This window comes from Stylophora pistillata, chromosome 2 (assembly GCF_964205215.1).
Source record: "Stylophora pistillata chromosome 2, jaStyPist1.2, whole genome shotgun sequence".
NCBI classification, from domain to species: domain Eukaryota; kingdom Metazoa; phylum Cnidaria; class Anthozoa; order Scleractinia; family Pocilloporidae; genus Stylophora; species Stylophora pistillata.
The window spans coordinates 15113131-15140718 of record NC_142520.1 but is presented as its reverse complement, the minus strand read 5'-3'; the positions used below and the strand labels follow the sequence as shown (position 1 = coordinate 15140718).

At 39.3% G+C, this 27588-nt stretch overlaps 2 protein-coding genes across 4 annotated transcripts in view; both read right to left on the bottom strand.

The window, feature by feature from the left end:
• LOC111338022 (ankyrin repeat and FYVE domain-containing protein 1-like) overlaps window positions 1–27588 on the bottom strand; it is a 101797-nt gene that overhangs the window by 11676 nt on the left and 62533 nt on the right. The window lies entirely within an intron of this gene.
• LOC111338016 (ankyrin repeat domain-containing protein 16-like) lies at window positions 1896–10303 on the bottom strand. Its single transcript, XM_088747762.1, has 5 exons — window positions 10162–10303; window positions 7963–8160; window positions 6258–6659; window positions 4309–4710; window positions 1896–3626 (listed from the first exon to the last, which is right to left on the bottom strand). The coding sequence occupies exons 1-5, from the start codon at window positions 10301–10303 to the stop codon at window positions 3592–3594; spliced, it is 1179 nt and encodes a 392-aa protein (XP_088603888.1). The 3' UTR covers window positions 1896–3591.

Genomic DNA, 27588 nt, shown 5'->3' with positions numbered 1-27588 from the left:
TATCAAATGAACACCAGATGAAAATCCTAAGGGTTTTGATCAGAGATGAAACATGATTTTGGTATTAGTTTAAAAAACACTTACATTTTAATAAGCACTTTCAATAATTAATAGATCGCTAACAACAATTCCAAAAATGACAAGGTTATTGTTTCATGAATGGTCTTCAGTGGATTTCTTTCCCCTAATTTCCTTGAGTTTATCATAGTCTTAAAAAAAAACAACAACAACTTTATTACCCCATGATTAAACAATTACAGTCATTCGTAAAAAACTGATTTGATCAACTTGTTTAAGGGTTACCAGCTCCCTGAAATAACTAAGTAGCTAAAAACACCATAGAGCTGGTGTTTTTAGCTAAAAAGTGCTTCTGCATCGATCGCAGGAGCTATAACCCACTGAGAAATTTGCATTCGCCAAATATTGTTACCGCTTATTTGTTTTTACATTTAGTAAACGAACGAATACCTTTTCGACTAATGCACGTTCTTCGTAAACCGTTTTTGGCTCCCTAAATCTTGCCACTACGTCTTCGCCAATGGTCACACCAACTACACCAAACAATGAATCATGCATACAGGTCAACGTAATGCTTCAAAGAATAAAATCACGCGGCCTGCAGCCACGTGGTTCCATCTGTTTCTCGGTGTTTGAAACCCCTGGTGAAACACTCACATTCGTTTTTGATATATTACATGAAAAACTATAAATTTTTAACGCAAGATTTTTTCCTGTCGCCATCTCTACTGACTCAACGGATAGCGATCCTTGAGCTAAGGGGAGGGGGCGTTTCTGTTTGTGTGTCCCCCCCCCCCCCGATACTTTCTCTAGATCCGCCACTGTGATAGTTCCGGGTTCAGTCAAAAGGGAATCGAGAGAGGAGAGGAATAAAGCTTTCCTTTCGAACCAGAACATATTTACCTTAAATTCATGTGCTTGGCAAAAAAGGACACTATCAGGTCTACACAATTTTATTAGGATTATGCCAATCTGTAAGGTTAAGCGTTCTATCAGAGGAAGCGGGCCTCAGTAATTTTTTGTAGATTATCACTGCTATTTTTGAAACGAAATATTAACTTAGCGTTTTTGCAGTTTTGTTCTCCTTAGCCTGAATAACTTTCGAGTAGCCTAGTTAACCCTTCAACTGCCAAGATCTGTTCCCGGTTGTTCAAAGGGTGGATAACATTATCCCACGGATAAATCGCTATCCCACGGATAAGTGATAGGAAAACGTATCGCGTTCTCCACCGGATAAAGTTTTATCCAGTGGATGGCGCTATCCAACCTTCGAATAACTGGGGCCTGATTGTTAATTCTCCTCTCTAGCTGCTACACATTTCCTTGCAAATAAGTTACGAGAATCTGGAGATAAATCAAGATAACAATTTCTAGCTGATAAGCTTGAGTACTCTGATCACCTGTTTGCTGGAGAATGGAAGGTCATTATAGGGAGAAGTTACATGTTGATCACTTCTGAGAGTTAAAGGGTTCAATTTGAAAAGTCAGTCCACACATTCACAGAAACCACTTTAAGTTTGACCTTCTTTACGGGAATGAATGATAATTCAAAAAATATTCCTTTGAAAATTATCCTGCAAGACAACTGCCAACTTATTAGAGTCACCAAGGAGTCAACTTATTGTGTTTTCATTTGAGCGGGCGAAGTCATGCGGCGCGCGAGAGAGGCGACACGACACGACTTAAGAAATGCAAAGAAAAAAACCTCACGCCTACAGGCTATTCGAAGATTAAAGCAGCTGACTGAATTCTTGGATGCATATAACATTTAATTACTTCCCTTTAGGTGAATGCACTTTTCAGACCGGGCGTTATAGCGGAACTTGCTGCGCGCACGAAAGGCCACCAGCGTAGCCATATACCTTAGAGAAATTGGTAACCCACCCCTTCCCTCTAAAACCCGTCTTTCTTCCCTCGTCAGACGATCATTAATGCTGGCTCCTTATCTCCATATTTCATCAAAGAGGGATATTTTTTTGGCTCCCTTTCCAGACTATAGAAACATCAAAATCGTCCCTATTGGCAAACAAGACCTTCATTCTGTAATATAAGATCTCATCGATTGACTAATGTTATAAACTTGCTCGCAAAAGCTTCCTGAGGATTTTTTATTTATGAGTCACTCAGTCATATAATCATTTCTTTATTAGTGCAGGTAATCTGACGATATCGAGTTAAATTTTGTGTAAATAATCCCGTTTATCATTTTTTTTAAGCCGACAAAATTGCACGAGGCTATAGGAAGAGTGGATTTTGATATATTTGGGAAAAAATTACGAGTGCTTACTTATTCCAAACTTGAATTGCACGAGAAAAACCAAGTCATCTCTTATTCATTTATAGCCAATCAAACCTTTTATACCTGTCAGCTTCTCATGATAATGCAGAAGCAAAGAGGGTTGAACTGAGCGAAAATAAATTCATTCAAACCAAAACGTCATCATACGTTTTGTGAAAGAAAGTGTTTAATGAAAAGGAATTCTTTTCGACATTCTTTTCTATCTTGCGTAAAATAAACAAATCTTTATCGCTTTTTCACTCAATTGACTATTTTCTGCCTCGCATTGGTCTTGCCTGAGATCTGTATTTCAACCAATCAGAATGCAGAGATTACTTCATATATACTATTACATGCCTGGGTGTCCTATACAGCTTTTATGAACATGAGTGTGTTCTAGAGTAAAAAAAAATGCTGTATAATAAAAAATAATTCATTTACTTATGAAATGTTTGCAAAACCATGTCAACTTTCAGACCTTTAAATACAATAAGAAAATAATAAAAACGTAGGCAACGTTGCACAGACATACACTTCTCGCTCTTATCACAGCGGATTATTTTTAAAACCTCCAACATTGGCAACTTCTCCCGTATCCTACATGCCATATAAGGACATCAATTTCTCGCAAAGTAAGACCTTAAAAAAAAAAAAAAAAACAATGATTATCTTAAGCGAATAAACGTCTATCTCGGAACCAATTGAACAACAATTTGCTGAAAAAAAGAAGTTGAATATCTTAGTACAAGTCGCCTACGTGCCACTGATAGCCCAATATAAATACCCAACATACGATTCATTCGGATCGGCTTTAAAATTGACGGGACAAACAAAACAGTAACTTACATTTTGGCATTGAAGACGGAGCAAAGATAAAATAAGCTTATCTCACCAACCTGAGATAATCATGGCCGGTTGTTTAACTCACTGTTAACTACGTGACTCAGCAGTAAGTCAAGAACATCTGAGCCACGTGATGAGGCAAGATATAAAGAATCCTGACCGTCATTATCCTTGCTCAAAGGATTGGCTCCCCTCTCAAGAAGATGTTTTACACCATGCAACTTGCCACAACGAACAGCAATGATTAGAGGGGTAGCACCATTAGCGGCTTTTGATTCAATGACCGGCACGTGAGTAAGGATAAGATCAATCATACGAGGGTCACCACAATGTGCAGCAACATGTAACGAACTCCATCCATGGTTGTCCATCAGGGACGGATCTGCTCCTCTTTTAATCAGACCCTTCACCGCTTGAACGTTGCCATTCCCAACAGCAATCATTAGGGGCGTTCAGCCCATTGCGTCTTTGGAGGCAACAGAAAATCCTAAAATCAGATAAATTGAAAAGATATTAAGACAGATAACATAAGCAAAGAGAGTGGACAAGGTGGGAGAGCAATGTTTGAAAAAAACATTTAAACTAGTGAGCAGCACTATGCGAGCAGTTGTAAAACTTCTTTATCCTCCGACATGTTTCGTCTGACTGTCGTTAACTTATTCTAGGAGTTTTACTTTCTATGAGATCTAACTCACCAGTTTTCAGTATTCAAGTGACTATTCCGGTGCATTACTCAAGTATTCAAATTCATCAGCTCTTACATCACTAGTGCACTTCCACTATAGACGTAAACGGCTGTTTTGAGAGAGGTTGTTGGAAAAAAACACAAACAAACAAACAAACAGACAGACAATCTCGAAAGGTGATATTGGTATCTGATAATCAGTGGATTTAAATGTGAAAAAATAAATCAATGCGCTCAACGCGCTTCGTCATTACAGTGACGTTTCCCTAGATTTCCCAGAAATTGTGAGGTCAGGGAACCGTCACTTAAAATCTACCCACAATTCGATTCAAAGTTGTCACGTGATTTTGTACGCTTTTTCCCGACAACCGTTCTTGAAACAGCAGTATATACTCCTTATTGTACTTCATCCTAGAGACTCCAGGAGACGAAATAAGATTATCTTTACCCCACCTGAGCCGAATGAATAGTTTTGTTGACTCACCGTTATCTACGTGACTCAGCAGTAAGTCAAGAACTTCTGAGCCACGTGATGAGGCATGAGATAAAAAATCCCGACCGGAATTATCCTTAGTTAAAGGATTGGCTCCCCTCTCAAGGAGATACTTTACACCTTGCAGCTTGCCAAAACGAACAGCAATGATTAGAGGAGTAGTACCGTCAGCGGTTTTTGACTCAATGTCCGGTACGTGAGTGAGGATAAGATCAATGATATCAGGGTCTCCATTTTTTGCGGCAAAATGTAACGAATTCCATCCGTCGTTGCTCATCAGGGACGGATCTGCTCCTCTCTTAATCAGACTCTTCATCGCTTGGACGTTGCTATTCAAAGCAGCATTCATTAGGGGTGTTCTCCCTGTTTCGTCTCTGGAATCAACAGAAAATCCTAAAATCAGGCAAATCGAAAAAAGAAAAAAAATTAAGACAGCCAACATTAGCTGATAAGGAGGTCGAAGTGCGAGAGCAATTAAACAAAGAAATTTAACTAGTAAGCAGCACTATGCGAGCAGTAGTTGTCAAAAACTTCTATATTCTTCGATGCGTTTCCTCTAACTGTAATAGACTTCTTCAAGGGGTTTTACAAGTTAACACAAAGCGCCTCTATGTAACTGATTCAATTCCTTGTTGTCCTCGATCGCAGAAGTGCCGTATAAAATCAGATAATGTGAAAATAAATTTAAAAAAGGCATCAAACTCTAAGCGGGAGGCACACACATGAGATTTATAATGAAACTAGAACCTTTGGAGGATAATTAAGTAACACAAAAACTTGTAATATTAAAAACAATAATAATAATGATTTAAAAGATTTAGAGCGAGTAAGAGGGTATTAATGCGATAACTGCTTTTACGGCTAATGGTTAAAATTTTAGCCAATTGACGGCCAACACCATTCAGTTGATGTCATCAGAAACTGCTTTTTCGTCTAACTTTTTTTTACGACTAACGGTTAAAAGTCGTGATTCTAAAGCCCAACGGTTGAATGTTTTGGCCTTTTTACGGTTAATGGTTAACCCCATTGAGATCCTAGAGCAAACGTTTCAGTTATTTAACTGTTATCAAAGTGGGCCTTGTTAATAAAACACATATTTATTGTTTAGTTGAATTGCATTATCGACAAATCCAGATTAGTTTGTATTACACATTTTGATCTTATGTTCGCGAATTTTTTCCCTAAACTAATAGAAGTTGGTTGTATTGTTGTTTTAGTATGCGGTTAAATCTTGATCGATGATAACTATTTCAATTTTTGGTTGTGCTTCTTCGTCAATACATTTAAATCACCGTTAACAGTCAATCTCATCGGTAATACGTGATTCTCTCGATATTCAACTCTGTAAAATAGTCCCAACTGCTCGTTAACAACACGACTAAACCAAAGCCTTGACTCGATTTGTTTTTAGTTGCTGCAAGCGCTACAGGTAGGATAAGACAGTTCTACCAGATAAATTTACTTGATTATAGCTTTCAAATACTTTTATGGGATCTAATTTTGATACTAATTTTCAGTATTCAAGTGATTATTGTAGTGCATTATTCAAGTATTCAAATTGATCGGCCCTCACATCACTAATGCACTTCCACTACGGATGTAAACAGCTGTTTTAAATCGAGGCAATCTGGAAAGGTAATATTTGTATTTGGTAATCAGTGGATTTAAATGTGAAAAATAAATAAATTCCTTCAAATCGCCCCGTCATTACAGCGACGTTTTCTTCGATTTCTCAGAAATCCTCAGGTCGGGGAACCGTCACCTGAGAAATACCCACAATACATTCGGAGTCGTCACGTGAACTTATACCCTTTTTTCCCACAAATTTTCTTAAAACAGCTGTATATACTCCTCAATGTACTTCTTCCTTGCAAATCCAAGAGACAGAATAAGATTGTTTTTGCCCCAACCAAGCCACATGAATAGTTTTGTTGTCTCACCGTTAGCTATGTGACTCAGCAGTAAGTCAAGAACATCTGAGCCGCGTGATGAGGCATGCGATAAAGAATCCCGGCCATGTCTATCTTTAGTCAAAGGATTGGCTCCCCTCTCAAGAAGATACTTTACACCTTGCACATTGCCATGACACACACCGATGATTAGAGGAGTAGCACCGTTAGCGACTTTTGACTCAATGTCCGGCACGTGAGTAAGCATAAGATCAATCATATGAGGGTCACCACAGTGTGCAGCAAAATGTAACGTACTCCATCCGTGGTTGCTCATCAGGGATGGATCTGCTCCTCTTTTAATCAGACCGTTCACCGCTTGAACGTTACCATTCCCAACAGCAATCATTAGGGGCGTTCTGCCCATTGCGTCTTTGGAGTCGACAGAAAATCCTAAAATCAAGTAAATTGAAAAGAAATTGAGACAGGTAACATTATCAAAGGAAAAGATTGAGATGGGACAGCAATTCTATAAAAAAATTTAAACTAGTGACAAGAACTAAGCAGGCAGTAGTTGTAAAACTCCTTTATCCTCCGAAGCCGTTTCGTCTAATTGTCGTAGACTTCTTCAAGGAGTTTTACAAGTTAACGCTAAACGCCTGTATGTAACTGATTCAATTCCTTGTTATCCTCGCTCACAGAAGTGCCGTATGAAATTAGAGAATGTGAAAAGAAATTAAGAAAGGCATCATACCCCAAGAGGGAGGCAGATACATAAGATTTGTGCTGAGACTAGTAACTTTAGAGGAAAACTAACTGACACGGAGGCCTCTAAGATAAGTTACAATAATAATACTAATTAAAAAGATTTAGAACGAGTAAAAGGGTCTTAATGGCATAATTACCACGAGTTGCTCTCAGATGGACCCCTGATGGACGTAGGAAGAGAGGAAGACCGAAAGAAACCTGGAAGAGGACGGTGGAAAGGGAAATGAAGGACATCAACTGGACTTGGGGGCACCTGGAGCGTCAAGCACCCACCAGACATCAATGGCGAACTCTGGTCGAGGCCATGTGTGTCTCTTAGTGACACGAAGAGGATTAATTAAATCAATTAGTGGGATAACTGCTTTTATGGTTAACGGTTAAAACTTTTAGCCAACTGACGGCCAGCACCATTACATCGTTGTCACCAGAAAACGTTTTACCGTTTAACGTTTTTTACGACTAATGGTTAGAGCTCGTCAATACTAAAGCCCAACGGTTGAATGTTTCGGCCGCTTTACGGTCAATGGTTAACGCGACTGGGATCCTAAAGTAAACGTCTCAGTTACTTAACTGTTTTCAAAATGGGCCTTGTTAAAACATGTATTTCTTATTTAGTTCAATTGCATTCTCGGCATTAAATCCAGATTAGTTTCTACCACACGTTTTAATCTTACGTTTGCGATTTTTTTCAAAGACTGATAGAAGTTGGTTGTATTGTTGTATAAGTGTGCGGTCAAATACTGGTCGATGTTATTATAGTGACGTTTCCTCAGATTTCCCAGAAATCACAAGGTCAGGAAACCGTCACCTGACAACTACCCACAAAACGATTCGCAGTTGTGAAGTAAGCCTACACACTTTTTTGCGACAAGCTTTCTTCAAACAGCTGTACATACTCCTCATTGTAATTCTTCCTTGCAACTCCAGGAGACAAAATAAGATTATTTTTGCCCCACCCAAGCTGAATGAGTGCTGAATATTGTCTCACCGTTAGCTACGTGACTCAGCTCTAAGCCAAGAACATCTGAGCCGAGTGATGAGGCATGATATAAAGAACCCAGGTCGTCGTTATCCTTAGTCAAAGGATTGGCTCCCCTCTCAAGGAGATACTTCACACCTTGCACCTTGCCGTTACATACGGCACTGATTAGAGGAGAAGCACCGTTAGCGGCTTTTGACTCAAATCCTTATAAATATGCAAGTTGTGTTCCTTGTGTGGTTCTCAAAAAGAGCTTGGGCCGCCTGTGCTCCCACATGCTCCTCTGTTGGTCGTGTATTTCTTGAATTGTTTGGGGCTGTATTGGGATCGGAAGAACAAGAAAAACAAGGTGAGAGTCACAAAGTTAAAGGTGTCATATTTCTACTGCTAGTCGCAAAAATCGCCATATTCCAAATATTTCAGTTTCTTCAGTCATCTTGTTTACGGAAATGTATTGGACATGAATAGGTAAGTTGAATCAGTCGTTGAAAGTAGTTCGTGCCGTAGGCTAGGCATTGCGACTAGTGGTAAAGGCTGTCTGTGATGATGCTCGCCAGTAACGCATCGAGGAAGTTTGCATAGTTGTCACACAAATCAAATGAAACTGTGAATGAGTCGTGGATACATTGCGTTTGAATGAGTTTTGAAGATGATTAAATTCCAATGGGTAACTCCCGCATACAGATGAAGATGCTTGGCATTACTTTGAACTGCTGGAGTGATCGATGTTGGGTGAATGGTCAGAATTCACATTTTAGCTATCGGTCAGTACAAAAGACAGACTGCAAATCGGGTGTGAAATGCAGACTAGGTACAAAATGCAGACTGCAAACTGCAGATTGGGTACAGAATGCAGACAGGAAATTTTGAAAACTGTTATTTCGTCTGATACATGATAACATATGTGATCTTACAACTTACCGAGTGTCACGCAATCGCCTTTTAGCAATCACTTTCATGATCATTTGCACAATTTCGGAATATTCCTTGCCCATTTCCACGCATATTTTGTTTTTAACAAAGTGGCCACTGAATTCGGTTTTAAAAAAGCGGCCACAATCGTTCTCAGATAGAATTTCAAGCCATGGTATAGTCTTCGAATTTCGCGCGAGAGATGCCAGAACTGAAAAAAAAAAAAAAAGACAGCTTTTGTGTGTGGTACGAACTCTTCACCTTTTGAACCGATATGTGTATATTTTCATTTTGTTAATAAAAATGTGGACTTACACCAAAACTGTTCCTTCGACTTCATATATCTTTAACGTTCAGCGGTGTACACACAATGATTTTCACAAAATAATGATTACGTAGACACCAAACAGATGATGATAGGGTCTAAAAGTACTTACGAGTGACCACGAGTGGCCACGAGTGACCATGAGTGACCACGAGTGGCCACGAGTGACCACGAGTGGCCACGAGTGACCACGAGTGACCACGAGTGACCACGAATGACCACGAGTGACCACGAGTGGCCAAGAGTGACCACGAGTGACCACGAGTGAGATTAAATCAAAATATCTCAGTTTTGTTACTATGACGTCATTACGGAATCGTTTTCGCTTAATTTCGTGAAATAATGACTTACTCACGAAAACTGAAGTTATTCACTGTATAAATGCATAGCGGACGATTTGAAATTTGAAAAACATGAAAAACAGATGCGATAATATTTAAAAACTTGCAGTGTGGACTATACATTACAGATTGCACAGTTACGATAGGTTGAAAACAAAATGTAATGATATAAATACTAACGGCTCGCAGTGACAAGACTAAAGAATTGAAATTGTATTTAAGAACTATTGTGCTCTGGATGCTTTGTTAAAAACAAAATATACCCGTGAATGGCGAGGAATATTCCACAATAATGTAAATGATAATAGTAATAATAATAATAATCAACTTTATTCAAAGAGGGTAAAACACATAACATTATAAAACTGACAAACCAGTGGCCCTCTTAAAATATATTACAAATAATTATTAAAAAAGATTAAGAACTAATTAATTATGGAAAAGATCAAGAGCTAAAAATCTAAAATTACAAAGTTTATAAAAACTATAAGATAAAACGTTCTAATCGTTTATAACTATTCTTAAAAAAATCTAACATGGCCTTCTTAAAACATTTGATAGTAGGTTTCATTCTTATTTCCAGTGGTAAGGTATTCTAGAGGCGTGAGGTCGATACTGTGAAAGACCTACCTCCCTCTGACTCCCGTTTGAATCGGGGACAGACGAGGTTTAGTTGTCCATGTCTGCTTGATCTTTCATTTATGTCTGCATTTCTTACGAGCATTTGGGACATATAAGGTGGACAGTCCCCAGACAATCGTTTGTGCACCATTAGTGACCTATTTACTTTTGCCTCATGAAAGAATGGAACCCAATCCAATTTCCTAAACAGTTGTACGCTATTCGCTTTAGTGTCAGCTCCGAGAATTACACGTGCCGCGCGTTTCTGAAGTTTAAAGACTTTCTGCAAATTCTCAGCAGAACAAGATGTCCATATGGTTGATGCATAAAGCATTGTCTGCTTGATCATAGCATTATAATAAAGTTTTCTTTGATCAATGGGTAAAAAGCGTCTTATTTTTCGCAGCACGGCAATTCTCTGCGATAACTTCGTGCATAGATTTTCGACCTGTTGGTCGAAAGTAAGCTGGCTGTCAATCGTGACACCAAATAGTTGGCGAAAGATGATCGCGAAAAAGCGATTGCATTAAGCATCTTCACTCATAGTTATACCTTTAGTCTTTCAAAGAGCTTTGACTCGGTTAACTACGACGAGTATTTTAATTAAAATCGAAACTCCTTCGAAGAAGGGTCGAGTTAAATTTTAACGTGGCAGCATTACCTCGGAAATGTGATAAAGTCGTCCCCGTCTAATTTCGGAAGGTGGCTATCAATTGGTCTCCCGTCGACATATCGATTTGTTTACATCTGAGTGAGTGATACCTTGGCATATTCTGCTCCATTCTAATAGTCGTTTCTACGCTTCGCGTACCGACGAAATGAGTCATTTCGTTTTTATGGTTTCCGTAATGAGATTCACGAATCGTACGGATCGTACGAATCGACACACCACCACGTCTGTGGTGTAAGGTGAAAACTGTAAGTCTCCCTGATGAGGAGCATGGCAATGTGATTGAGCCTATTTTGAATTTTGAGAGATAAGCAGACTCGAAACCAAAAGCTTTGTAGTGCAACACATGTGGACAAATTTCATAACAAGTTAATCGATAGGAAAAACCTCTGCTTTGCTTTTAGGATGAACTTGGTGCCGGAAATTGTTTTGAAGAGTCATTTTTTTGTGTGTGTTGCCTCCAGGGTAAGACCTGTCACAAATGACATGTATTTGGTGAAACAGATATTGCCGTGAAGGCGGTGCTGAGCAAGAATTCTGGCCCTTATTAGAGTCGATATTCTTCCAGGATAATAAAGAACGTTTCGGCATTGTATGCGAACGAAAATTCATCACAATTTTGAGTTTAAAAGGCCAGATGAAAACGGCAGAAGTTTTTATCGGAAAATAGAAGGCAATTAAAAAAGATAAGCATTTCAGTTTCTGAGTTGGTTTTTGACGTGGCGTGGGCTGTTGCTTTCCTTTCTATCCGTTGATCGAGTTTGTCAAAATCTTGTGATTATCTATTTCAATAGGTTGAATTACTAATCAGTGGACAAGTGTCAAGTATAACGGAGAGCTTTCTATGAATCTTTTAGCTTTCTGTTGATATAGGGAGTTGTATATTGTACAATTTAACGCCGTTAGCTAATGGCGTAAAATCCTTCACTAAATAAAACAACGACTATGTACAAATACTTATAAAAAAGAAATGACGCCGTTAGTTAATGGTGTAAAATCTTACAAGAGGAATGACTAAGGACTGAAAGAAATTACGCCGTTAGTTAACGGCGTAAAGTCTCCCATTAAAATATAATAACAATTCAAATAAAGTATAAAATCTCCCATCAAATATGGTTCTCACCTTCGTTGTTGTGTGTTCTGATCTTCCTCGTCTTTAGCAAAATATCAAATCCTTTATTAACGTCTCTACCTTTGCTCATTTTTCGCGATATAATCTTAAACCTGATAGAAAGTCTCAAGAATCTCAATCGTGTTTGATGAAGTTGCGCTGTGATATGTGGAAGTCCGAATAATGTCTAAGTAGGTTTTAAAGACCACGCTCAACCGGGATGCATTGCGGGAGTGGTGGCCTTTCTCTGTATTTTCTGTATTACAGAAAAGGAAAACCTACCGTGTGTGTAATATTATTCGACTGAAGCTTTGCAGTCTTAATAGAGATCCGGCTGTTTATACCCTCATCTGATTTCTTCATGTGTCTATCGTCTATTTACTACGTTCTTTGACGTTTCTTTTTGAGTTCGCTATAATGAACTGGAAAAAAAAAATAGTCCTGCACGACGAAAAGCCACCTTATTACATGGTTGACTAGATCAATTCAAAAGCCCAGAATGAGCGAAATACAACTTTGGGATTTGGCAAGAAAACGAGCATAGAGTTTGTAGAGGTCCTGCTATACAGCATTTTGGTTGAAAGTCAAATGGAAATCCCCCCTCTGCCTCTTGGGTGACCGACCGACGAGGGGGGACGTTTACAATCGATCTCAAGCCTAATCTCATGTAAGGTTTTTGAGTAACCTTTCACTCGCGATGAGACAAATTCAGAGATACATTTCTCTTAGATATCATCTGGAAATCCCATATTCTTTACGCATGTTTGGAAACATTGTGAGTTTTTATTGAACGTGGAGCGTGATGAGTTTATTCATAGAAGCCGTTGCGCTTCCCTTTTACGAATCCTTTCTTCGCGTCTGATGAAGGACACGAATAAGAATTCAAGTATTCGGAAGTCTTCGTCTCTTTGTAATGCGTTTGGACGCGGATGGTCGATTCCCTGTTAAACCTCTCGCTTTCGTACACTTTTTCATTTAAGAATATAATTTCTGAGGCTGATATTTCCAACCGTCAATAGTGATTGTATCGAGGTACATATAAAGAATCAAGATAATATAATCTTTTGACAGAATGTAGCTCTTTGCCCGTCTTACAAATTCTTCTATTTTGTCTTCGGTTCTCTTCCACAGACAGAAAACTTCGTCAATATACCTCTTCCAAAGTAGCGATGTATTTGTGCTCCTAGCGATAATACCCATTTTCTATCTTTGCCTTGAGAATATTGGCAAAAGCCATTTCCGCTGTAGCATTCTTTGCCGTTTCCATACAGTTTGTGAGAGAAAGTATCGAATTCCTGAATTATTCTTCTATTTTGTTTTTGGTTCTGTTCCAAAGACAGAAAATTTCTTCAATGTATTGTATTTCAAGTTTCAAGTTTATTAGGTCTTCCAATACAATTACTTACAACAAACGCCGCCTGCAAATAGTGAGCTAATCTAGGCGGTGTTCCATCATAGCAATTTAGTTTTGCTCTGAGTGATAACTCGCTATTTGATTTTTGCGATAAAAATATAGGTAAAAGCTACTGCCGTTGTGGTATTCTTTGAATTGGTTGTAGTAGCCAAGCACTTGTACTAGGTACAAGTGCTTGGCAGCCAAGTTAACTCGATCCTAGTTCTTGTCTTCGTTGGTTTTTCATTGCACTGGAGTCGAGGTCGGGAAGGCGCTGAATCGCTCTCACATTGAAGCTTTGAAGATGAGCATAAAAAGTTTCGTTTTGGTCACTTAGGTTTATCGGTCACATTCCTAAGACTCCTAACAGCTTTAATGCAAGTGGCCATTTCAGCTGACTCTTCTCAGCTACAACAAGGAAAAAATTGACAGAAATCATAGATCGAAAAGTTTGTATTCTGATAGGAGGTTCTATGATCAAACGTAATCGTTCGTCACAATTTACAATAACCTCCAGAAGTACAGAATCTCAACGCTCCAGGAAATCCAACCTAGTCGAACAAAAATGAAAACAAAATGGAGTGAACTAACACTCCTGAACTGAAATAGCCTGACAGAACGAATAACTACGAATTATTTGGATCCAGTGAGGGGGAAATTTAATGCGTAAACAAACCCGAACATGTCTTACTCCCGTCGAGTTCAGACATACTTAAAATGATTTCCCGCGTAGATATTGTAAAATCGAACGATAAAGGTATTCTTCTTCGTCTTCGTCATTGATCTACCTTTTTTAACAATAACGATAGATAAATTTACAGCCTCCCGGTTAGCTTTGCTGGTTAGAGCGCCGGATTGTGTTATACGGGAGGTCGAGGGCTCGAGCCCTGGCCGGACCAATACCCATGGTCTTAAAATAACCAAGGAGAATTTGCTACCTGTCTATAAGATCAAGAAAAGGATAGATATTCTGGTCTTCTCGGATAAGGAAAAATAAACCGTAGGTCCCGTCTGCTGCAGGGCTAGTGGTAGGAGACGTTAATTTCCCACGCACGAGATCACTGTGTGGTAGATGTCCTCCCTTGGTGTGGGATGGGTGGCTTGTTTAATGCAGTCCACGATGCTCTGTTGAGAGTGAGGACTTAAACAAGTAAATAAATAAATAAATTATAAGGCAAAAGAAATTTAATAAACCACCGCGCTAATATGAGAGGCCACCACACTTACAGAAATAAACTTAAAAAAAATGCTGCGAATTTACGGCTTGGCCAACTCAGTGATTATTCTTATATTATAGACTCAAGCATTTTCGTCTTGAGCCTGAGGAGACTTGCACTAACAAGCGAGTGAGAGATACAGAAAGAGACTGAGTTCTAAATTTGGAGACGAGACACTGGTATAAGGAATTGAAAATTGCTTGAGATTTGTCTTTGTCTGGAATAAGTTGATTTTTTACCGAAACACCCCAGTCAAACAGAAAATGCCCAAAACAGACGATTCAATCTCCTATTTTGAGATATAATCCAAGCATACCAGATGCTCGATTGAATTCTGCGAGATGTGTCACAGAAGGACACTTCTCAGACATCGAGGCCACAGGACGCCGTCAGTCATAACTTAATAAGGCTACTTTCCACCTTCGCGGGTGCCCTCCGGAAAAAAGTTCGTACGCGCACTAGTTTCAAGAAAACCCTAGTAAACTACACATATAAATAAGCTTAAAAAAGCAGTTTACAATAAAAATATGATTTAGGCGATTTTTTCATTTAGGGAGTGTCAGGAGCCGGTAAGGCGTGAAATGACCGAGGGTCCTTCCATTCTTCGTTTGCACGTGACGTCACACCTAATTATGCGATCTCTGAAAACCGGAAGTCGGCCACTGCTGGTGGACCAGTGCCGGATGCAAACAAAGCGAAGCAAAGACTTTTCGTCACAGTTGTTGAGTTTTTGTTGTTTTTTTTATTCGGCCATGGGCTATATTTGTGCTGTCAAAGACTGCAGTAACAAAAAGAAAGGGGATTCTTGTATACAATATTTTCGCTTCCCCGCAATAAGAAAGAACGGAGGATATAAACTACGCATGCTTTGTGAAGATCGTCGACGACAGTGGTTGGCAAACATTCGGAGAAAGGATTTAGATGACAAGAAGGCTGAAAATACGCGTGTTTGTAGCGAGCATTTTGTTAACGATGAGTAAAAAAAAAAGGATTAGATTCATGGTTTAGAAAAATGCACGCGATACGATTTACGCAAAGATTTTTACGGACCTCAAGTTCATCGCACGCGTTATCATTGCATTTTAGGTTCGCCTTCTAGTGTTTGGGATACCACAGATCCTAACTGGGCACCAACTCTTAAATTAGGCCATGGTGATATATGCAATTCTTCAATAGCAGTTGAACGCAATGCTCGCGAGTAGTCGCATCGCTGCCAATTCTGAGAAAATTTCGTCACATTAACGAGAATCCATGTTATTTTAGTTAAATTTACTACTTTTTCATAACCTCCCAAGACATTTACGTCAAATTATTGTGAATATACAATAATTTGGTACTTTCCAGCGGCTCAGCCCTGCACATTCACGTCAAATTATTGCGCATATGGTATAATTTTGACGGCGCGACATTTGTCTTTAAGTGTGTTGTATTGTCAGCATCTCTACAATGTCCTATTGCATACGTGTGTATTTTGTCTGGTAAAATGATTCGTTTGTCATCGTCTGCAGATAGTGCAACCTTATTGATCTCTTCCATATACATCTCATGTTTTCGGCTCCGAAGTGTGTTCATTTTTCGCAGTTGTTTTTCACCACCAAACAGACATCTCTTGTAGTCATCGAAGCTAATCGTGCGATCTACCACTCCCTGCTTCACACCCTTGCACTTTTTCTTTTCTTCCCCATCATCAAACATCTTGTAGCTGTACAACTTAGCCCTCAGGCCAACAAACTCTTCTATGATCTTTCCACCTGCCTCATCCTTAAACATTCCAATCACCTTTTTGTTCACACCGGTCGGTATCCCAGAAGAGTGCCCCTCTCGAATGTTACTCGTGTCAAACAGACGGTCTACATCACTGGTTATATCTTTGTAAAAATCTGATGTGTGAATCTCATAACAAAGACTATCAGTGTCTGTGAAAAGAAGCTTTGATTTGTCATTTGGGTACTTAGGTTTGATGTAGTTGTAGTGAAAGTCGTACATCAATGTCTTACTGAGATCGAGGATGCTCATCCCAAGATAGAGTGGTTTATTGAAGACAATCTGCGTCTTTCCCATATGTATTGCGCAAAGTTCTTCAGAGAAGATGGTTCGGTGTTTGAAGTTGACCTTATTTGTCAACTTCTTTGCCTTCTCTTCTCTGGTAACAAGTCTCACGTCGACGCGTTTTCGAATGTTCTCCATGGTTTTGCCAAAGACAGCGTTGTTCATCAGCTTGTAGAAGTCTTTTTCAAAGTCATTCTTTGCTTTGGCTCTCAATTTTGTGTTCAAATCGATATACTTCTTCATCCAAGGACTCTCATTGAACCTAATGACGCGATGAATCTTTCCAATCTCTATTCCCAGACTCATGTAAAGCTTCAATGTCTCGTGATGAACGATGTACTTCTTCTTTTCGTTTAACGTGCAGACCAGCTTATGTACTTTACCAATCAATAGATTCTCAGGAGCGGGTGGATATTCGTTAAAGTGATCGTGAAGCTCTTCTTTGACGGCTTTTAGGTCGACTTCGAGAATGCAAGCGAAGCTTTCCCATTTTCCAAAATCTTTCTCGTTTACCCATTCGAAACCTCCCGTCGGCAGACTCTTACTCATCGCCCAACCGTAAAGGTTGTTTGCATCGAGATATGTGATAAACTTTGAAGGTTGGGTAGGGTCAAAGCTTTTTTCCATGTATTTGTTATTGGCTTTTGCATGCCTTGTCGAAATCATTGAAATCCCACCGCGAATGCCGGCCTCAAACATGTGCAACATATTTATATCACTCAGCAACTCAAGTTCTATCTCAGTCAACTTGAGACAAGCATCCCAAGCCAAACCCGGTGCGGTGAAGTACCAACAAGGATCGAGAGTGTAGTTCTCTTTGCAAAGTTCTCGAAAGTTTTCAAACACATCCGCCAGTAAAAGAACGTCGCTTCGATTGTAGAGATTGTGATAATCTCGGAATGTCTTACATCCAAAGACGCTCCATACATTTTGAGCATGGATATAGTCTTTATCCGAGATACCTTTACCACTTAACACGGAGAAGAAAGCTTCTTTCGGCGGAAGTTGTGTCTCATCAAGCTTTTGTATCGAGTTCACCCATTCATAGGGATAAACACCCTTTCGCATCAGCAGATTAAGCTTCTCTCCAGAATAATACTTTCTTGTGTTTTGGAAGAAAGACTCACCCTTTTTGGCAAGGTTGTTAACGAGCTTGTCAAGACTGGAAGCCATAAATTTGAAGCTGTCAATAAATCTCAACTCTCTCTTTACCTCGACGTCTTTTTCTTTTTCTTTGTTGAAAAACTTGTCAACCACAACGTGTTTCGTAAAGCTAATGTATTTCTCTTCGTTGTTGGGGATGCAATCAATGTCTCCTTCTGAAACACCAAGATTTCTAACGAAGAGGTGAGCGTCATAGTTTGCCAAGTTGTGCAACACGACAGGCGTGAATTTTGGTCGTTGGAATTTGAGATTGCAGCTGTTATGCGCGGCCCCTCGAAATTTGCCGGTGTAATGGCAATGATCGCTCACTTTGTCTTTCTCCTCCTCAAAATCTTCTCCACACAGCCAACAACATGTTGCGTTTTTAAATGCAACAACATCACTGTCTGTGAAGATCATCTCCTTTGTGGGATGATTTTTGTATATGCTCTTAACCTCCGCTTCAAGCGCTTCAACGAATGTTTGCGCCACATCTTCATCGTCAGACTTGGCTGTATACTCAACCCGTTTTGAGTATCTATCATCAAATGAACATTTGATGTAGTAACAAAAACTTATTGGAATATGTTGTTGCTTCCTCTCAGTGTAACACTCTTTCGGATCTGCTTGAACGGTGTCTAAAGGTTTGATTAACGACTCAAAGTCTGCATAGATGACGAATGGCATGTTCATCTGCTTCTGGTAATTCTTAAAAGAGAGATAAGTCCCCTCTTTTGGTACCCTCTCTCTCACAGCCTCGTGATCTTGGCACAACTCGCTGTGTGTGTCAAGAACTCGCTGAGAACCGAAATAATTAAGACAACTCCTACAGATAAACTTCTTATGCCCATTTTTTGATAGGCTACTCGATACGAGTCGGCTCAAATTTTTGATGAGGCAGTAATGCTTTTTGTCACCTTCAGTAATAAGAAGAAGATCAACTACATTTACAGCATGACCTCTGCTGCTCACTCTCAAGGGATTGAGTCCATTTTCATACATGTAAACGTTGACTCCTATCTCTGGATTCAACTTTTCAAAGCGACTAATGCTCTTCACCTCCATTGGAAACTCGATGCCATCCCACACAAATTTTTCTGCCTGTTTTTTCAAAATCTTTGTGATATGCTCAGGATGACTTGGAACAGGATTCAAAGCTCTTGTGACACACCACTTAAAACATTCATCATCTTTATTTTTCATATTTATGATCGCCTTCTTATTTGCGAGATGTTTTGGCAGCTTAATGTACGAAGAGCCTTTCAAAGGGGTGTACTTAACAGTATGCAAATCTAAACCCTCAACACGATTGAAAACCCATCCGCTCCCCCGTCTTTGAAACTCAGCCAAACTCTCCATCATTTTCTCTACACATTCATCATAAATTTCTTCTCGATCAGTCTCTTGAAAGACGATCTTTTGCGAAGAATTAAAATATGCAATCATCATCTCAACCTCATCCGTGATAATATTTTTCTTTACCATCTCACACCTAAAAATGAACTCTATCTTAATATTTTTCTGTGTATTCAAAAAGTTGATAACGACCGGTTTTACAACCTCAAGAAAATCCTTCGGTCCATAACCCCCCACCCCATCAATAGTGTACGTCTCTGTAAACTGTTTCAATGAAGACTCTCTCTCAACAAGTTTGAAACGGTGGTCATCCTTTTTGTAGAGTTTATTGATATATTGTTTGAAATCTTTCAACTTGTCATCAACTGCTGCTCGTAGTGTGTTTGACGTCTCTTTCAACCACTGACCCCAATCTTCAACCTTTTTTTTTCCCCAATCAACAACCTTATCAATCTTTTTTTCAGTTTGCTCATTTAACCATTTGTCCCATTCTTCATTTCCTATCCCACTCCAATCAACAGTCATAGGCTGAGTAGTAGGCTGAGTAGTAGGCTGAGCTCTTGACTGAATGAGCCTGATAAGCTCAGCTTTTCGAAGTCTTGAATAGCCATGAAGGCCTTTATCTTTTGCGATTTGACGAAGTTGCACAACAGTGTTTTTCTCCATTATGCAGTTATGTGCTTGCACAGTTATGTATTCTGTAAAGATAGTTTTGATCTCGAAAAAATTCTTTCTTATTTTTTCTTTCTATATTTTGTTTAAGTTATTTTTCTCACTTGTATCAAGTGAGAAAAACGTAAGTCTTCTATCTTTTTTTTCATTTGTAACTCTCAAATGAGAGAGAGTATCGTATTCCATGAATAACTATCTCATCTTTTTTTGTGTATGCCTTCAAACAGAGCCTTGAGGGGGTTATATTGAAGTGTTTTGAAGCCTTATATATCGTTGGAAAAACAAGCGTTTTTAGATCATTATGAGGTGATATAGGTGTTAATGTCACCCTTTTTTTCACACCAGTGTATCTTACAAGGGGTTGTGGTGGTGGATTTTTAATCGCTTCAATCAAGTCTTTTTTATTGAGTCTGTAGAGGCTTCGCAGACCCATCTCCTTTGCTTTTGCTAAAAGTTCAGGCTTGGAATATGTTTCAAGTTCATCCATATTAAAAATCCTTTCTGATATTTTCTTTCTAATATTTTGTTTAAGATATTTTTTTTCTCATTTTTCATAACTTCTGAAGTTCACTCACGTTAACCCACGAGTTGAATTTTTCTGGGTAACCACTCCATTTCACGAGAGCTTGTTTGCCCTTCTTTCGTATAACCTTTTCAATACGGAAGAAACCCGAAGGGTTTGAAAGGCTCTGCTTTGCCTTCAACATCTCTTGTTCGTAGAAAGTGCCTTTAATCTCTTCCCCAAGCAGATCCTTCAACTTGTAAGTGATGGGCTCTGTGTATTGTACCTCATCAACAACAAAGATCTCTTCAGACCAATTTGGGGTGTAGCCCTTATCGAACAGCTTTCGCTTGAATTTGGAGATTCGAACGTGGTCGCCGACCGCGAACTTTGGTTTTTTCCACCCCCTTTGAGCATCTACACCCTTTAGGTGTTCGCCGTATAATTTCAAATAGACAGCATTCTCATTCTTTTTCTTGGAGGCCTCTACAGGCGTCATACCAATCGATCTGTGTTTTGTGTTGTTGTACTTCTCGAGAATCTTTAGCAAAATGTCGGTGTACACCGTGTTGTTCTGTATGGTGAACTGCTTCCACATTTTTGTCTTAATCGTACGATTCCATCTTTCACACACAGACGATTTCTCTTCATTCTCTGTCGAGTACAGCTCAACACCTTTCGCTTTGAATAGATCTTTGACATGACTGTTGTAGTACTCCGATCCTTTATCGGTCCACATCTTCTTCGGCACCCGCCCCTCAGCAAATATCTGTTTGAACCCAGCTGCCACACTCTCACCCTTTTTATTCTTTAGGGGTACAATCCAACCATACTTGCTGAAAATGTCCAACACCATCAACAGATAACGATAACCCTTGTTCCACTTTGCAAACTTTTGCATCTCAACGAGATCAGAGCACCAAATCTCATCGATACCGTTCACGATAACGCGTCGCTTTGTAAAGTTTCGTCTGATGGGTTTATGAAGCTCATCTGCTAGACTCGTTAACGAGTCCTGCCAGTCCCTTTGGGACTTGGCTTCCTCTTCCCACCCTTGCGTGTCAAATTTTTTTTTCCACCCACACCCAGGCCTAGCTTCTGTTTGGTGTTGATTACGTTTCTCGCAAGCCAATGACCCCACTGCCTCTGATCATACGGTATCGCATCGAGTGCTTTCACCATCTTACGATCGGCCACATTCTTACACGCTTTTGGATTTGCCTTGTTTGCACAAACGCTGTAATCAACGTCATGCTGCATTGCAACTGCGTCACTCGGGCCCGCTGGTGGGTCATAGATCTCAAGAATTTCTCCTGTCGTTGGATTGTATCGAACCTGCTTGTCAAGGTCGTTGTAGGGCCCTGTATATTTGTGTCCTGGAAGAGTCCAACCTGATTTCGGTTTCGGTAGTTTTCCAATAGCTTTGTGAATATCAAAAGATCCACCTTCGTAAAGAGGATGTGTCGGATCATTAACACCGTCAGGAGCGTACATTGACATTGGTAACACTTGATTAACGTCGTAAGGGTTATAAACCCCTGTGCTTCCTCCACTTATCTTTTTACTCAAATCATTGGAAAAACTGTCAATGACCTGATTAACATATTTATCGGCCGTCTTTTTGAACTTATTCTTTGCAAAATCTGATTTGACAGCTCTCGCAACACCTTGCTGAGCCATGTTTGCCAATCCTTTCAATGCCATCTCACCCAAAGAATAACTATTTCCTACATCAAACAATGACCCACCGTTGTTTTTTTTTCCTGTGGCAAATGATACCTTTGTGATACCACACTCTGCACATGTTGATTTGATCATCGGTCGACCGTTTTTCGCAACCTCATGCCTTTCACTTCCAGGCACGGACTCGGTCTTTTTTCTCTGTTTGACACAATAAGTTTTCATTTTATAATGTGTAAACATTATAAAAAATTTTTTTTACATTAGCTCGAGCTCGAGCTCGAGCTCGAGGGGCTGGCCTCTCAAATTTCTTCAATAAAATTTTTGCGACATGTTTTTTTCACATTGTCGATGAAAAGAAAGTCAAATGGTTTCAGTCTTGAGAACAAATCTGCATCAAAACTGTTATCATCAGCGATAATTTTGCGATGACGCTTTTGTACGGGCGCGTACACAATCAAATGAGAGCAGTTTAATCTGATTGTGGCGGGCGTCCTGTAATAAGATTGACTCAGATAAATCGGTGAAATCAAATGATGTCTACCGTCAATAAAGTGAGTCAAGATTTTTTCTTGAACGTTTTTAGGAGCGGCGAGGAGATCATCAAAAATCACAACCTTTCTGTTTCCTTCCGGATACTCAGACGTGTCAAGAATCTCATCGGGGTTCATTATGTACATAATATCACATCCAAATTTCTGTGAGTGTCGTTGCATAATCTTTTGCAAATCTTGATACATCTCTTGATGAGGATTTTTTGTGTAAAGATAAATCCGATCGTAAATGACCAACGGCTTTCTCAAAATATTCATAAGTATGTTTGTCTTTCCACTTCCACTGGGACCCGCTATCAACATTCTGTACTCTTCATCAAGAAAGTCAACGCCGGGTACTCTTCTCTTTCGATTTTCGTTTGAACGGTGTGTTGTGAAATTTATAATATCAACCATTTTGCTTATTGTACTACTATGTAGTATAAATTAACTTTAACAAAATCGAATATGTAAAAAAGCGAAAGTGACACTTATCTCTAAAGATAAGTGTTATTATTGCAAAAGCAAAAGTTTCACTTATCTTTGGAGATAAGTGTTATCAATGCAAAAGCAAAAGTTTCACTTATCTTAGATAAGTGTTATCAAAAAGTGTTATGCAAAAAAGCTTGCGTGACACGAGGTTACACAAAGTGTAGACACTTTGCGGTTTTATGCAAATTTCAATCAGACAGATCGGCCTGATGATGTAATCTATGATGTAATCATAAGACGCGAAGGTAAAGCGTATCTCTCGCGTGTAAAGTGTTTCACGTGAACACTAATTTGCATAAACCACAAACAATGGGATGATCACGTGCAAAACAATAAAAACATTCCACAGCTCCCTAGTAACCGAGGAGTCGGAAACTGACTTCAAAATTTTCTCTCCACCCCCTCCGTTACTAGGGAGCTCTGGAATGTAATCTATTGTCTTTCACGTGATATTTTCACATGATTTATTGTATGTAAAATGACACCTCGTGATTCGCGCGACACGTTCTATTGTTTGTAAGTAGTACCTCGTGATTATCATGTGATACCTCATGTATTAAAAAACCCATGCGCTTGCGAAATAGCTTCATAACCAACAGTGAGTAATATGGAGAGTGAGAATATGCAATTCGATGATACCGATCTAGTCTTTGGACAACCAACAATACAAGTTTCACTTCAAAAACCTGTGGAACCAATAACAGACTTTCTTCAAAAGATCATACAGAAAGATTCAATTCCTAAAGAAGAACTTAGGAAAAGGTGGATTAACATAAAATCTGAGCGAGAAAAGATGTTGAAACAGTGGAACAAATCGAGGGAACAAGTCGCCTATTGGATATCAAAGACCAAGGAATTGGAATACCATCTTAACAGAAGCGCTGAAGAACTTGAACGACTGCGTGGTAGAATGGTTGCAGATTGCCTGGAGTGAAGATTAGAAGAGAAGATTACGAGAGTTTACTTCGTAACGTGACTCGCGTTACGAAACGATAGACTGTTGCTATCACATATTACTCATTATTGGTTATCCTTCTCCTCATGGAGTCGTAAACGTCCGCTTTTTCATAAGCTAGGCGTTCTGATGAGGCTTGATATTAGCCGAAACGACTCACGTCTCACGACTCACGTTTTTTTTTATGTAAAATAGTGCTTCGTGATTTGCGCGACACGTTGCAAACGTTACACGTTTTTCACCGGGAAAAAAATATTGTCTACTAGTAGACAACTACTATCAAGACATGAATGTTGAAGCGTTTAAAAGAAACATTGATCTCAAACTTGAAAAAAATCACAAGAGGTCGGAAATCAAAAATAGAGTGCAAGATTATAATGATGCCAAGCAAGGTCTTGAACTCGAACGTGAAGAAGTATTCCAACCGATTGTGAAAGAGGTCAAGCAGGTCAAAGAGACAATAGATGATAAGCAAGACACAATTCTCCAGCAATTGCAGGAGAATCAAAAAGCTCTCACTCACGATCTTTCGTTTCTCAAAGAGCTTGAAAGCTTCGAAAGCCCACCCGATTCTCCTACCGCTCTCGAGCCGCCACCTAAACCTAAACCAAAAGTACCCGATCCGCAAATCGGTTTTAGCCAAGACGACCTTGATTATATTCAAAAAAGCGGCTTTCCCACGCCTAAAAAAGTGTTCAAACAAATACTCGATAAGGATTTTGATCATGATAGACTGTACAATGATGTGGCTGATCGAATCGCAAGAGCAAATCATAAAAAGGCCGGTTATTCGAAGAATAAGGAAAAAAATAAGGATAAAATAGATGATATCATGCGCCAAGTCAACACATTGAAAAAATATATTGACCGCATAAATTTGCTCGCGGGTGGTGATAAGATTTTTGTCATGCAAGAGGGTAAGGGCCACAAGGGCCAGCGTAAGCGTAAGCGTAAATATGCTCAGAAGAAACGAAATGCTTACAAGGTTGATAGCAAAGGACAGTACGGTGGTCTCTTGATAAACCCCACGCGATTAATAAATGAAATGGTGGTCGAAGCGTGTGATCCTTCGACCGGCGCTGTTGTTTATGAAAGACAGGGTGACAAAGGGATCGTTGATCTGTTGACAAAGAGATGTAATCCCAAAGGACAGTATTCGTCAAAGGCGATTCAAATATTCAAAGATTTGAACAAACTCGCAAACATTCCGGTTCACAAATCGTCTGGAAAAGCGAAACTTCTCGAGAGAGTAATTGGAGGAGCTATTTTTTCTGATTTCAAAGATTTGGAAAACAAACTCATCACATTGACAGGGAGTATCGATGCCGGTAATTCGAGTATTCAGTTGAGAAATGAAGCGATGGAAATATTGGATCATCTACTCAAAAAGACAAAAATTTCAAAAGAACATTATGATGCCTATATACAAAAACACTTAACATAATGGAGAGACTTTTGGAATTGACAGAGAAACAAGTATATGCAACACCTATATATCTCGACTCATTGACTTGTGCAAAAGGTTCAAGTCATAATTTTACAACATTTTTCAATCCTGTGATGAGACTCGATCCAAACAGAGAGTATGAAGTTGCTCTCGATGAAATCGCAATGTCATACAGTTGGTACAATGTGAGTAGCAGCTATGATAACAATAAACTGAAATATAGCCACGATTCGGGTAATACGTGGCACGAGATTGAACTCCCAGATGGAAATTTTGCCTACTCTGAATTGAACGCTTATGTTCAGAGAGAACTCGAGGGAGCAAAACATTCAAAGACGGGCATCACTATAAAATTTGTTCCAGCGCTTCTCAAAGTTCTGATCGGTCTCGAAGATGGTTATCAAGTCGATGTGCAAGGTGGAAATTTTGCCGATCTCATTGGATTTACAAAAAAGATCGTTACAACAACCAGTTATGGCGAAAAATCACCCGATATAACAAGATCTGTTGATGACATCTACATTCGCACAAACATCATCTCAGAGAGTGTTGTTGGTGGTAAACAATCGGATGTGTTGTTTCGATTCAGTGTTGACAATCTCCCCCTCTCTTATCCTTTCCATATCGAACCAAGGGTGAAAAAGTATAGCAAAATAAATACAAGAACTATAAAAGAATTGCAAATTTACATCACAGATTCACTGGGGAGACCGATCGATCTCAACGGAACATCTGTATCATTGACACTTCTCCTGAAATAGGGTAAACCCCTATTTCGAAAGAGATAATTCGAAACCCTTTTTTTTTTTACTTAGTATTTTATTTCTTGCATCTGAAATAAAATGGTACGAAAACTCAAGAAAATAGATGCCGATGGCAAATACACAATACACAATGTCGATGACGATCACGTAGCGCATAGCGCTACACTTCAAGAGGGTGAAGGGATATTTGACACTCTCAAAAATGTTGGAACAAAAATAGCTGCAAAAGTTACAGGAAAAGCTGCAAAGGAAATAGCTAAAAAAGCGGCTACGAAAGCGTTTGAAAAGGGAGCAGAGCAAATCGGTGAAAAGACGGGTCAGTTAATCGGTGAAAAGATTTACGACAAATTCTCATCTCGAGAGACTGGCCCCTCGAAACATGAGACTCCACAAGTCACGCAAACACCGCAGGCCAAGGCCTTGTCTATTGGTGAACAGCTCGCGAAAGAATTGCAAAAAGAATTGGGGAAAGATACCCGAGGGGTAAGGACCGGTGGTCCTTCCTCAAGGTCTAAAAGACCTAAAAAAGTTGAAAAACGTGAACCTTTTAGTAATTTTGCTGAACTTTTTTTGTAAACTTTGACTTTTTTTGTGAAAAAAAAATTATCTTATCTTTTAAGAAAAAAAACACAATGTCTTCTATGCGAACAAAAAAATTTGCAAAGGGGTATGAATATTCATCATATGATCTCGATACTCCTCTCCAAACTGCACCGGCAAATAACAATTATCAACAGAAGAAAGGATATAAATTTACCGTTAACACAAAAACAGCGTCAGAGGCTGTAGCTGACTGGTACAATGCATATTTTGAGATCGATTTCAAAATTACAAAGATGGACAACACAACCTATGGTGCTGCCGATGCGGCCGCAATAATCAATGGGGGTTTCAGTATGATAAAAGACATCAAAGTTGATTTCGAAAAGGTGAGAGTTCTTGATTTGCCAAGTGCAAATCACGCTGCAAATATGAAAAATCTCACCGAATTTTCAAAAGAACATTCAGATCAAGTAGGACCTCCCCAATTTCACTATCTCGACACAGCCACCGGAGCAATTATACAAAAGTATACAACACTTGCCATTCCGATCGCTGCTGGTCAAGATGTGAATAGAACTCCAACAGACAACGCGGATTACAATGAAGGGTTTGCAAAAAGAAAGACTCTTCTCGCCGCAGGTGCTGAAAACAACATTCATTTGCCGCTAAACCGTTTCGGTTTCTTTGACTCTCTGGAAGAGCAGATACCTCCCAATGCAAAGGTTACTTTCGATGTAACTCTTGAAGAAGATAATGAGGTGCTGTTCAGAACAAATGCTGCTGGAGAAGGTAGATACATTGTGACAAAATTCCGCTTGTGGGTTCCAATGATCAATCTGAATGACGCTGGTCAAATATCATATATAGATAACTTCCTCAAACCTCACACATGGACTTATCAGAGAGAGC